The sequence below is a fragment of the Netta rufina genome (assembly GCF_964035555.1).
Source record: "Netta rufina genome assembly, chromosome: 15".
In the NCBI taxonomy this organism is placed as follows: domain Eukaryota; kingdom Metazoa; phylum Chordata; class Aves; order Anseriformes; family Anatidae; genus Netta; species Netta rufina.
This window is the reverse complement of record NC_140138.1, coordinates 9,843,248-9,857,477: the sequence shown is the minus strand read 5'-3', so window position 1 is coordinate 9,857,477 and position 14,230 is coordinate 9,843,248. Positions and strand designations below refer to the sequence as shown.

At 37.6% G+C, this 14,230-nt stretch overlaps 1 protein-coding gene across 2 annotated transcripts in view; it reads right to left on the bottom strand.

Annotated features, from left to right (window-relative positions):
• Positions 1-14,230, bottom strand: part of VPS35L (VPS35 endosomal protein sorting factor like) — a 55,313-nt gene that overhangs the window by 12,203 nt on the left and 28,880 nt on the right. For both annotated transcript variants that reach the window (XM_084296303.1, XM_084296304.1), the window contains 3 exons: positions 12,761-12,859; positions 11,824-11,901; positions 10,907-11,021 (listed from right to left, as the gene is read on the bottom strand). In XM_084296303.1, coding sequence (XP_084152429.1) covers positions 10,907-11,021; positions 11,824-11,901; positions 12,761-12,859 — 292 coding nt within the window. The remainder of the gene's footprint in view (positions 1-10,906; positions 11,022-11,823; positions 11,902-12,760; positions 12,860-14,230) is intronic.

Below are 14,230 nucleotides of genomic sequence, written 5' to 3'. Positions count from 1 at the left end.
GGAAGCATACGTCAGAGTTAATGCTGTATTCATCTTTATTTTACAAGAACACAGACCGAAGCCATGAAACCAAATTTTAGCAAAGATAATTCTTGGCAAAAGACAAGAGGTGTTAGGCAGGGATGGAGAAAACCACTAACAAGCATGCATGGTCATTTTCAGGAGCAGAGCTTGCTCTGGAAAAATTCATTTGAACACATGATACTCCAAGCAAATTTGCTAAATATAGTACCATCTGATAGCTAATTTAAGCTTATGAGGAATACCAGTGAAACATGTGCTTTGGAAAAACTAATTCTTCTGACTCTTATTTCGCTTCAGCATGTGAGTGTTTGAGAACTTCTGAACTTCTCAGTGCCTGCATACAGACTCCTTCACTCAAACCTCGTATTTTCTTTTATCTTGCACATTTAATTTGAGGTGAAGGAATGTTTTTTATTTATTTCAAAGAACATATTAGTTTACACAGGCAACCCAAAGGAAGGTAAGTGATCTGTCCTTTCCTTTATTAGAGGAAGGGAAGCAGCAGCAGATGTTCGTTCTAGCTCAAGTAAATGAATTGCTATCATTTCCACAGTTGTCTCTGCAGAAAAAAAAGAAAAAAGAAAAAAAAAAAATGTACGTGCCCACATCACCATATAATCAGAACATATGACCAGACAAATGAGAAAGCATGTCTCAGAAAATAGTCTGCATGCCAAAGCATGCATGTCTGTGCAGGGAACTTGCCTTCTGAGTTGTTTTGTAAGAGGACAGGAATGATCTGTGCAGCAGTCTCCACAGCGAAACAGAAGAGCTGCAGAGTACCTCACACCTGCTCTCCCAACCACCAGAGTCCTAGCGGTTCTCCTCAAAACTTACCTCAGCCCCAAACTAAAACCTCTTGTCTTTGCTATGAACAACCACAATTTGACCTGATTTACTCCTCTTGGCCTCCTGACATTCCTGAGAATAAGAACTGCCTCCTCCCTGGTTGAGATGAGCTACCTCATTAGATCTGCTGGTGACGGCAGCACTCCCAGCCCCACTTCAGTGGCTTGCCGGGGATGAGGAGAAACCTGTACACACCGCAGACAGCTCAGCAGTCCCTGTCGTTGCAACAAGATCCTCAGTGCTTCCATTATCTTCTTCCCTACCCACAGCAGTCACAGGGCTGCTGCATCCCTGCTGTCTCCATTTGACTGCCTTCCTCTCAAACTCACCACTGCTGCTTGGTCGCATCCACAGAGCCCCCTGCAAGTACTCAAATATTGTCATGCCTCAGCACAAAGGCAACACTGCAGGGCTCTGGCTCCCTTGCTTTGGATTCTCCTTCTTTGCCTCGCCCTCTATGACCCCAATGCAGCAAGGTAAGCCAAAAAAGCAATACAACATAAAAGCAGTTAGTTGCATTTTCTATCAATGACGACATTTTACTTAGGCACATCCAGAAGTTCTGGCTAAGGGGCATACGTTCATTCTGTTGAGAGTACTGCCAGCCTTTGCTAACCACAAAATTGCCCTTGTGCCTGAACACCTAAAGCATACACAACCAAGGTACGTGCGCTTCATAAGAAGCAAAGAGAAAGTGAATTCATGTTAATACAAAGGTTTTATTAAAGATTTTGCAGAAAAGTAACTGTCTGCCAAACACTACCTCCCTATTGTTTTGTGGAAAAGTGACAGAGCATGTATCACATGCTCCAAGTTTGGAGTAAAAGTTCATTTAGTAAGTTGTCATGGAAGCACTGGCTATTTTCTTAATAAGTATGAAAAAACATCAGTATTTAATTCTGAATTACATCAATTATGAGGTTATGCAACAGTGCTTTCTCTGCATCTTTTAAAAGTCAATTTATAGAGCTATTACTGTAGACATACTTCAAGATAAAACCACGCACCAGCTTTTCCTGGTTTCCAAAAGGTGCAAGAAGCAATCTTAAAAGCCACAGCGATGTTTTGTTCTTGATTAAAAACAAAACAAGAAAAAAAATGAAAAAAGCTTCTTCCAATGAGGGATGCTGTATTCTTACCTGCCAAAAGTAGGATCCTGCTTCTAAAGTGAACCACTGCTAGGTTGGTTAAGGGGAGAGCAGCCTGTTCATTACAACAAATCATCATGATAAAGTCTTCCCAGACTGCTGTTAATATCTTGTGCAGTGCACCGAACATGACAAACTTCACGCTTCGCTAAATTTATCCTTTCAGTGCAGCTCCTTCATTTGGGTTGACCATAATCCTATACATCTTTCCCCCGAGCTTACATGCTGACCTTCAGGCTAGGGAAACTTACAGTCACACCCAAGACAGCACTTACAGTAATATTCTGCTACAGAAAAAAACAAGTGGGAATGCTGTTAATGCTTTGCTCTATCAGTATTTATTATGGTACCTACATGCATGTTTGTTTAATAATACGCAACCACAAAAATACACTCACTTCCATATATTTCTATGTATCAATCTTTGCATACAAAAAAATTAGCTTATTGTATTTTCTGCATCTAAGAAAGACAATTAAATGGTACTAATTGAAGACTGCAGGCAGAAAGAAAAAAAAAAAAAAAAAAACACCAAAAAAATGGTAGAAACAAAGCCATTAGAGATGGGAAAACAATTAAGCTCCTGAAGTATGCCCTCAGTGAGTAAAAGTGAGTAGGTCTGACATACCTACACAAACTATTTTTAGTCCCAGATACAGTTACAAAAGGCTAAGTCCATCCAAAGGACAAAAGCAGGGACCATACAACATCTTCGGCATCCCCTATCACCTTCATGTCCTACAATACTGTTAAGCCAACCCTAATACTTCTAAAGTTTTGCTTCCACATCCAATAGATGTTAGAACTTCAATGAAGCCTTGTACTGTAGTGCAAAAATGAATGGCAAGCAAGCAGGGTTTTTCACTGCTGTTGTTTTTAAATAAATTAGCACATCACTGGTTTGATGACAAAGCACTGCAAACATTTGGAACTCTCTTAACATTGCTGAGGTCACTCTGATAGATTTCTCACTTTATTGAAATGTGTTCTGCCCTTGAGCTATTGAGTTACTGAACATTTCCAGTACTGAAACCCTCTAAACATCACTCCCAATCCAGAAACTACAAAGAATTATTTGAAGTAACAAAGATGAAATAAGAAAATGAATGCACTGCTGTTTGGTGAACTGGAATGTACCACGTTAATCCATACTATGAATTAACCACACACAGAGATGTAATTATGTGGATGAAGCTTGCTACTGCCAGTTTGAGGAAAAGCTTGATTATAAAACTGATTTTCGCAAGGCCTTAGTACTTCCCGACAAAGGCACACAGAGGCCTAATGTTATACAGGGACATCATACAGTCAGACCAAAAACACTGTAAAAAATGTTTTATTTTTAAGCTGTAATCAGTAAGCACATAAACAAAGGACATAAAAAATACAACCACAAATTTCAGCCTGCCTCTCTAAATTCCATGTAATCTCTAAAGACTGTACAGTAAAATATCATCAGTCTTTATAGAGAACACCACTAGTTTAAAAAACAAACAACAAAACCACCACCACCAAAACCAAACAAACAATCAAAAGCCCCACCATGATACAACATTGAAGAGTCATGGTTTTTGCAGAGAGAAATCATTCCTCAAACCCCTGAAGTTGTCCAAAGAACCTGGAAGTCTGTGTTAAGCGATCCAGCCAATGCAAATAATTGGATGTTTACAAAGCTTTTAAAAAGAAAAATAAGAAAAAATCCTACCCTAAGGTGACAAAGGATAAGAAGGAAGTCCTCTTAAGGATTCATAACTTCATAAAGGATGGGGTGCAAGGGGAAAAGAGCAGGAATAAGAGTTTTCTAAGTGGAGTGAAATGACTATTGAATTCCTTAAGCTTCTGCAGAAAGATACATCCTTCTGATGAGCTGGGAAGAGCAGTGGATAGGGAGGTGACAACGTTTGCAGAGTACTCCGGAACATGACTGCAAGGAGTTGCAGATGGAGCTCATGATTCTGAGCAATAATGCAGCAGATGAAATCTAATATTAGCAAGGCATGTGGGGAAAGAAACAGCACTTGCTATTACTATAGAAAGATAAGCTCTAAATAAGCTATTTACACTCATGAAAGATTTTGGAGTCATTATGGTTGGTTTCCTGAAAAACACACCCTGAACAGCTGTCAAAAAGGCAAGCAATTATAAGAATCATTAGGCCAGTCATGGAAAACTAAAGTGCCGTTATATCATTTATATAGCTGATGTGCTTTTCTACCTACAATACAGTCCTGACCTTCCCATTTCCAAAAGGATAAAGAGAAGATTAAAAAGGTGCTACGGCATGGATCTCTTTCCTCATTAGAAAAGACTACAAGGACAAAAATTCTTCAGGAACCTATCAACTTCAGCTTCTCATAGGTAATGAAGAAAATGAACTGAGAATGATTGATGTCCTCAAAATATCACTAGTAGATCAGCTGCACTCACATTTCAAGAAAATCCCCCCAAAATCCCTGTGAAGTACATTTCCAAGTAGCACGTGACTGTGGAACTCAATCCCACATGAAGTTACAAAGGCCAAAAAGTAAAAACTGGTTACAAATTGAAATTCATAAGGATTGATCCATCTGTTTTAATAAATACCATGGTCCCCAGACACCCTGCACTGAAGGCTGTATTTAGACCAGCTGCAGCTGAAGGCTAGGACACATCATGCTGCACAACCACCCCATACAGCGACAAAGGCTCAGGGAAGAGTGGCTGGAAGCTGCCCGGCAGAAAAGGACCTGGGGGTGCTGGTTGGCAGCCGGCTGACCACGAGCCAGCAGTGTGCCCAGGTGGCCAAGGAGGCCAAGGGCATCCTGGCCTGCATCAGAAGTAGTCCAACCAACAGGGCTAGGGAAGTGATGGTCCCCCTCGTACACAGTGCTGGTGAGAGCACACCTTGAATATTTTGTTCAGTTTGGGGCTGCTCACTACAAGAAAGACATCATGTTGCTGGAATGTGTTCCAGGGGATGGAGGGGAGACCTCATCGCACTCTACAACTGCCTGAAAGGAGATTGCCTTGAGATGAGCATCAGTCTCTTTTCTCAGGTGACAGGTGAGAGGACACGAGGAACTGTGCCAGGGGAAATTTACCCTGGATATCAGGAAGGATTTCCTAACGGAAAGAGTGGTCAGGCACTGGAGCAGGTTGCCCAGGGAAGTGGTGGAGTCGCCATCCCCTGCAGGTGTTTAAGAGATGTGCGACGTGGCACTTCGGGACATGATTTGGAGGACTTGAGTAGTAGGTGATGGTTGCGCTTGATGATCTTAAGGGTCTTTCCCAACCTAAATGGTTTTACAGTTCTATACAACTATTGTTTTTCCTTCATGTTCCTGGGAAGTCCTCAAATCTAACTGTAACTCGAAAAAACTCTTTAGGTTCTTCTTTCTTTAAACTCTTTATGTCAAATCCTCTCTATTTATATTCTTCACATCTATAAAGATTTTAGATTAGGTAGGAAATTTTACTAATAAAATTCTTCTCTAATATTACCGAGAAAGTATGCTAAAATATGATATGGGTACGATTTTAAAATACTCACTACTAATTCCATAATACTCTTTCTCCAAAGTGTGGCTGAAGCCTGGCATGTTTAGAGAATATTCATGGAAAAGTAACATTTTCTGAAGTAGAAAACAAATTAATTTTGCAATCCACTAGTGAAAATGTGTTCTGGTTCCATTTAAAAAACAGCCCAATGAATATTTAGACGTATGTTAAGCACTGTATGCTTCAGAATTAAAATCTGCATTTGTTAAAGCAAATATATGCATCAGTTGATTCTGGGGACAGACTCTCCATTTTTATCAAATTTTTGTTTGACAACATTATGTTTTAAATAAGTCACACAGAATCAATTTAATTACTTTAATTCTGAAGCGAGGCAAGGATTTCACAGGCCTTTAAGATGAAAACACCACTCAACATGCATTACCAGAAAGTTGCGTCATTTCTACCCACCTGCTGAATGCTGTGACCAATAATTAAAATCATGCTGTCTGTTCTTTGACAGCCAAAAGCAGCATTTCCACAGGGAGGAAATATGTGCAATTAAAATAATACCTATGTCTCAAAATCCAGAAGAGTGACACAATGAAGCATGCATTTAATCTCAATTTAGTCCAAGCACTCCCTGTGACAGAAAGCATGACTGATGAGAATTTATTATTCTATGCTGGCAGCGTGCCTCTACAAAGCACAGTTCTGTGACTCAGTTAAATAAAAAATAAAAAAAATAAAAAAGAGAAAGCGCACACAATTGCTGTAAAATCTAGTGTCCTTCTTCCCGGGGTGGGCTCTTAATAGGCTCTCCAGAGATGCAAGTAACGGATCCAGGAAAAAAAAAAAATCCCCTAAAACTTTCTGTAATTATAGATTCATTTTTTTTAAAGCACTCCTTGTGAGCTGGAGACAAAAGAGATGGTATTCATATTTAATACATTTTGAACAGCATACCTGGACAGACATCCACCTGGGTGAAGGCTCACTGTACTAGACAGCCCTCCAAAAAAAGCTTAGTACAATCAAAGAACATATTAGAAAGCTAATTCTGTTTCCCTACTCCTGCTCTGCTGTTCTTTCCAGCATTTGTTCCAGGTTATCACTGCAGGGAAGAACAAGTAAGTAAGAGACAGACCCACTTGGAAGGCTCGGTAAAGATGTAAAGACTTTTTTTTTTGAAGAGAAGGAATAATCAGAAGTTCCAGAAGAAAAAAAAATAATCCAATGCTGGACCTCAGAAGCAGACACAGGATCTTTTGTAACAATTCATCTCAATATTTTTACCTATGAGTCAAGTTAAAATAACCAAATGTTAAGCCCACATTGTCCACAGGATTCTTTGACATTTTCATATATGCTTGATGTGCAGAAATATTACATACTTGATCTGTGTTCAGGGAAATTCCTTGTATTTGTGCAGTTAACTAAGGAAGTCATTTTCTGAATATTTCTTTCCAGCAGTAACGTCAATTTCAGACTGTGTCCTTCCTCTCTGCAGATGTGGTATTACAACACTGTATTGGAGAATTGATCCAAAATAAAAATAAGGCTGTTTTTCTTTGATAGATTAGTTTTAATTTCAGTCCTCTCCCCACTGGTTTTATAGGACACACTAGGTTTAAAATCAGTTTGTAAGCACTTTTTGAGCCTACATCTCCAAATCATGCAATGAGTTTTGTCATTTTAGATTCTTCATTGTCCTCTGCCAAAACTCTGAATGCTAACAGGTGCGTACTAGGTCAGTTTATTAATATTGGCCTTTTCATGCACCTACAAATTCATGTTTCTGACCCAGTTTCACCTGTATTAAAGCAGATCTATTCCAAGAAAAGTGACAGTTACAGTTCTAATACTTATCTACCCCAAGAGGTAACTTTACTCCCTTTTCAAGTTAGATACATTAACAATTTAGAGAAAACATCCTATTATCTACAGAAGTCTACCCTGTAAAATTCATTTTTATTACATATTTAAGTGAAAACTCAACCAACTGAAATAACTACACTCCCAGAAGGATTTTAAAGCTAAAAAAAAAAATAAAAAAATCCAAGAATTCTAATTGCTAAACACAACAGCTGGAATTTTTAAAGAGAAACTACATGCACATATGCATGCCGCGCTACTGACTGAGCCATCAGATCAGGTACATTTTCTTCCAGTTTTATTTCTCTTCCCAATTTTAAACTGATTAAGCTAGTTCCGATCAGGAATGAAATAAAGGTTACACATAAGACAAGATTTCACTTCCTATCCTAATGCTCTCATTAACTGCACCCTCTTAAAACTTCATGCCGCATTGGTTTTAATAGATCAGCGTCTATTTGGCATCAGTTAGCTGACTGGATTTGAATTTGCTGTTATGAATTAATCATTACTTCTTACACACATGAAACACATTCAGTTGAGATGCAGATTAAACTGTGTTAAAAGTAATTTTCAAGAACACTTTAGCTAACTAAAATAGACCAGAACATGCAATGATAGCTCAGAAAAATGTCCGAAGCCTGGTGCCACTGTTGTCTGTTTAACAAATGCTAAATTACTCATGCAAATGACATGTCTCTGAACACAAATTATGCCCCAAATAAATTTTCTAAGGAAGCAAAAAAGTGTTCAACAATAAAACCTTGCTAAATGAACCAAGTTATTGAACATCCACCAGTTTAGAACGTGCTTCATTTCCACAAAAACTGAGCTTGGCTAAATGTTTCTCTCTCTAGCTTGTGAGTCTAAAATTCAGAATACAGTCATTAATAAATATGTATTTTAGAGACTGACTTTGCATACACCTGCTACCTTAAGAGATTTCAGAATGAGGATGCCTATTCATTGTTTAGTGAGTGCACTGCATTCACAAGTCAGACAACAGCTGTGCACATTCATAACCTCTCACACTGAAAAAGAAAAAAAAAAAAAAAAAAAAAGACAGTTGTTGGGGCCCAGCAGTCTCAGTTAGGCAAGACTTGGATCACAAAAATAGCAGAAAAGGAGTTCAGAAATTGAAAAATTGTTAATCAGAGTTGGTCTCAGCAGGAGCAAAGCACAGTCTTCAAAGACTGAATACTATGGAAAAACTGCTTTGGATTTGTTTCCAACAATAGATGCACTGCAACACAGCGCCACCAACAAAAACTGATACAATGGAGAAGGTAAAGCTGGTCAATTAAACTAAACACTATAGGAAGAAAAGAGCCCAGTTTTGGTAAATTCGGTTACGTACAATGAAACTGCATAATACTAATTTCACAACAACCAACTTTGCAGATCTTTTATTTGCACAACATACTTGGACACAACAGAAAGCTTTACTCTAAATCCCTCGCCTTTGCTGTACGGGCAGCACTGCATTCAAAACAAAGAAGTACAACAGCCATCCTGTACTAAAAAGTCGTAATCAGCATCCTAAGTCAGCTTGTTTGTGCAGCTGGAATTTACTGGTAAATGCAGAGCTTGGAAAACATCAAACTGAAAAGGAAACCCAAGTAAGCGAATGAAAAGATATATTCACCTTTCATTCATACAACATTGCAGAAGTCAGGCTGGGTAATGAATCCCTGCTCTGTCTCTACGTAAACAGGAATTTAGTCCCTACAGTACGTTCCCTACAGCAGTATTAAAAGGCTATCTCAGACATTTCCACTGGGGGACCCGTACCAAATTCCAATGCATCTCCTTACTTGAAAATCTATCCTTTTCAATATTCTGCGTGCATCTAATTTCTGGCAAGTTAAACCCACTTGAAGCATTCTCGCTTTACTTCCCAAAGACAAGGCCTTTCCAAAGGTCTAACCTATGACTTTTGTGGCAGAGCACAAAAAAATGCAGCTACAATTTCAACTTTACTACGTTCATATACCTTCCTCTGACAAACATAGGAATCTTTTGTGACTTGAAGCAACAAAGCTTAGCTAACAAGACTTAAATACACTCAGCCTATGCTTCTTTTCATCAAAAGAATGCCCAGTTGACCTCTGCTTCAGTAACCATAAATATTCAGACGTGGCAGAGCAGCACAATATTATCTGGCCCACCATACCCCAGTGACGCAAGGCAAGCACAAACTCACAGCCAGGTGAGCCATCAAGGATACAAAAGGGACAGCCTGATAGGAAAAATGCAAACTCCAAATATCAAAATTGCCTGTGCACAATGTCAAATCCAGGTGGCTCAGAATCAGATCAACTGTTACTTGTAAAAAATATACAGATATTTATTTGCACACACAGAGTTCACTCTGAATTTTGAATATTCATTGCAGGAGCCCTAGCAACAACAACAAAACACAGTAGCAGTAAGAGCAGAATGAAACAAGTGCAGAACACACAAGGACAGTAAAGATGTAGTGGTCATAGGTTAAAATCATCACAGCAAAGATGTTTTTAATTGTCTCATAAAGAAGCATAGAGCTAAAACACAGAATTAATAGCCAACAACAAAGGATGTTGCAAAGTAATCCTGTGTGTTATTTTCACCATTACATTGAAAAAAATATATAAAAAAGCATTTACCATTGGAAAGGACACATTTCAAGTTGATACTAGAATTGCAAAACAAAGTAGAAAGACAACATTTTGAAAAGGAAAATAGAGATACTGGAAACAGTTAAAGGTAGGAGAAGACTTTCAGAATAGGTAACTGTCTCTCATTTGCAATATGAACAGGAACAAGATCATATTGAAACAGTGATACATACGTAGTGCTCATACTGTTGTCAGAGTAGCTTAGTTTTTTCCCCAAATCACCTTTTGTCAGAATTTCAAATTACTTAGGACTGAACAAACAGGATGGCCAAAAACCATACTCAGGCCCTGTTTCAGCCAATAATTCAGATCAAATAAAGAAAATACCTTTTTCATTCTTCACATTATCTGGTATTACTTCTTCATTTCCCTCTGATACAGGGCATATCTTTAGCTGAGTGTTTATCACTTCTGTGTTTTGATAGCAAGTTTTAGTATCATTAGCCTAAGTTTTAAATCTTTTCAATCTCTTTCCATGATTTTATCAGCCTGTGCACTACTACACAGATTAACTAGTTTCTTCTTTGACAGTTTGGTTAAAGCACATTATTTGCTATTAGAGTGCTTGGACAATTATGCAGGAGAAAAAAAATATGTTTCCATAATTTTAAAATTATTTAATTTTGGACAACCTGCCTCACATCCACAACTATGTTAAATAGTGTCAGCTGTCTTATTTACTCAACCCAATTAGTGTTGAAATTGAAGAGTTGCTTTAATATTATAAGTTTTCACTTTAACAGTGCTTAAAAAAAGGGCTGTATTTTAATTACATAATAAATATACTTATATGACTTATGTTTTCAACCAAGTTACTATTCACAGCTAGAAATACTTCTGAAATCGAAAACCTTTAAGTAAATTAACTCGTCTTACCTTGTGAAAGGCACTGATTTGCCAGAGCAACCTGTCCAGAGTGTAGATACAGATTAAGGCGTGTGAAGATACTGCTCAGAGATGGAATTGTAATAAAGCAAAAGGCAACACAAGCCTAAAGCAAATAAAGTAATAAAAAATGAACAAAATTCCTTACTTGAAGTTACAGCAGTCATTACTGATTATATACCTGATTAGGAAACAAAATCTGTAAATCAGTTTATGGAAAGACTTTCCCTAAACAGCTAGTATTATGTTAAGTCCAAAATCAGCAACTTCAATTTTCTCTTTACTACTTCAATAATTATACTTACTATTAATGTTATTATTAATAGATTAGGTCCAAATTTAATCTGTGACTCTAGCTCTAACAGTCCCTCTGAAGTAACCAGCATGTAGCTCATGACCAAAACCTAACTAGCAAAGCAGTTAGGTCTGGTCCTCAGCGACAAGTTGTGTATCAAACAGGTCACAGCACTGGCACTGTGTACATTTGGGAGGAAGGAGATCTAGCACAACATGCTGCTGATGTAAACCTATTGGAGCAGCCCAAACATATATATGGAATAAGGGGCTCCCAGGCATACAGAACCTGGCCAATGTCACCTTAGCTATTTTCTGTCCAGAACATCATATGCAAGTGCTGTCAATGAAAATCCATTCATTAACCATAGCATATGCAAACTCCTTCACAGTACGTGAAGATGAAATTCATCTTAGTTGACATGTTTCAGGCAAGAAGATGTGAATCCAAAGAACTTGAATAGCCTGTGTGCGTTTCAAAGCTCATATGACAGTAACTGCAGAGACTTAGAAGCATGAAAATCAAAAGGAGCACTTATCATAGAATGACTTAGTTTAGAAGGGACCTTATCTGCTTAGAAGGCAGGCTCAAAGTTTATTGGACTCAGACCTACCCTGACAAATGCAGCAGTCTTTCTGGAATGATTTCCTTTCATCACCTTTCTTGTTTCCATTGCTAGTTGGTTCACAGACTACACACGCACATGTACAAAAAAAAAAAAAAAAGAAACAAAAACAACAAAAGCAGAACATTAAGAAAAATGCACAGATTTATTAGGTCAGTTGCAAATAAACTGCACATTTTACTGCGTGCATTTAGAGAACAGAAACTGTCAAAAGGAACCCATATATGGTGTTCCCACTGTATTATTTAGTTTTTACTTCCTCTTCACTTTGAGAATTCCAGTGACTGTTCCTTAAAGCAAATGTGATTCTGAAGGTTTGTCAAGGTAGAGTTGTTGATTTATTCAAGCATTTAGATCATCCCTTGTTTCCCAGCTAAAGTGCTCTCTCATCATCGCCTTCCTAATATAGAAATCACCATTTCTAGCAAACTCATTTAGTAAAAAACAAAAACAAAACAGGATTTAAAAGGATATACGATTTATCATATCATACAAAGGAATCAGATGCAGCAAGTGCTCACCTGTCATGTGACTCGATACAGAAAAGCAATTAAGCTTCCCAATCACAGCAGGATTCTGACTATGTCTGCAGACCAGAGACAGTCTAATCTCTCCTAGATGGAGGATTATAGAAGAGAGAACCCAAATTCCGAATACATAAAAGTACTATTTATTTTATTGGCCATGAAATCTCTCCCAAGATAGCTAATTTTCTTTGTTGCAATGATACCATGCATCTGAATTTCAGAGTCAAGCAAGAACTTCAGAGAATTTGGGGTGATAAAAATGAGAGACAAGATCAAAGCCTACTTTTAAAACACCTGATATAAAGACTTCAAACACTGCACAATAATCTGGGCAGGGAATGAGAGAACTGCAAATATAACCCTAAGTATTAAGATAATGTAGATAAACTATAGCTTACATGAATCAACTGGACTAGAACAGGCTCCAGATTGCAAAACATTGATCTGGCTTCAACATAGAAACTCAGCTGTTGTTCAAAGTCACGGCCAAATGAAACCTATAGAAGAAACAAAAATACATTTTACCATTGTACAAGCATTTAACTGCTTTCCAATACTTAAACCTGAAGGTTTTGCTGATTTTTTTTTGTTCATATTCCACATGGTCTACTTAATAAAACAAATACTTATCAAAAATCAAAATTTATCTCCTAGATTTGTGAAAAGTAGTTTCAAAATTAGCAGAATTCATGATACTATGGAACTAGGAACATAGGGTTAGTATAGACTATACAAAAAACAAAACAAAACAAAAAAAACAGAAATAAATCAGTGAATCTGTATTCAGATGTCTAATTCCCAGTCATTACAGGGCCTCAAAAAAAAAAAAAAGATCATTTTTGTAACTAGGCATACCAGTAAGAAAAGAGTTTTTTTCCTCAAGTTTATTTAATAAATGTTTATATCGTATGGCAAAAGCCTGTAGCCTTGCACGCTGCCAGGAAAGAAAAGTCAAAAACAGCCCTTGTGTGAGAACGCCCTACTTCCAACCCTTCGGATTTCAAAACTGAGCACTGTCAGCTAGAGTGTCTCAGCTGTCAATCAAAAGCCTAGCAAGAGAAACAGTCTCCAGGCAGTCTACATTTATGGATTCAAATGGATCACTTTTTTTCTAATAAGAGTAATGGTTGCATTATTCCTCATTTCTCAAGTCGCATGTGAAAGAATTTTCCTTTTAATTCTGTAAAAACTTGTGTTTCGTCCATCCAGTGAAAGATCAAAGGATCTGCACCAGATTGTGTTGTGTTACAGACAATCTTGTGTTACAGACCTAACTGCCTTGCCTTTCTTATATTTGTGCAACTGCTGATTCTCTAGCCCTAGTCTTAAGAAAACTTCTCTAGAAATATAACATTTTTCACTAAAAAGCCTGGCTGTAAGAATGACTTACAACTACTTTTCTCTCCATATCTTAACGTAGGCTTGTTTAAAAATTGTACCATTTTGCTGCTCTGGGATTCTTGTCCCTCCACTCTTCCCCCCAGACTGTAAAGCCACATCAAATATTATTCAATGTGTGAAATCCTCTTAAAGAAAATTGTACATTATATTGCATATAACCCTTAATAAAGAAAAAAAAATATATTAAAAACATTCTATTATATAGCTAAATATGAAAACTGAAGAGAAAGCAACCATCTAGAGATAAATTCATAGAATTACAACAAAGAATAAAGGGGACAAGTAGAGACAAAGCCTGTCAGCTATTACTGTACAAAAGAAAAGCAAGATTGAAAAGACATGGTTATAGAATGAGAAGAGCCACAACAAAAGCTTACAAACATCTCCCTAGAACAACCTGACATCTCAAACACAAGGCACAGGAACAAAAGATTTTACAGGGATTAGTAGGAGGGAAGGGTTAAAAA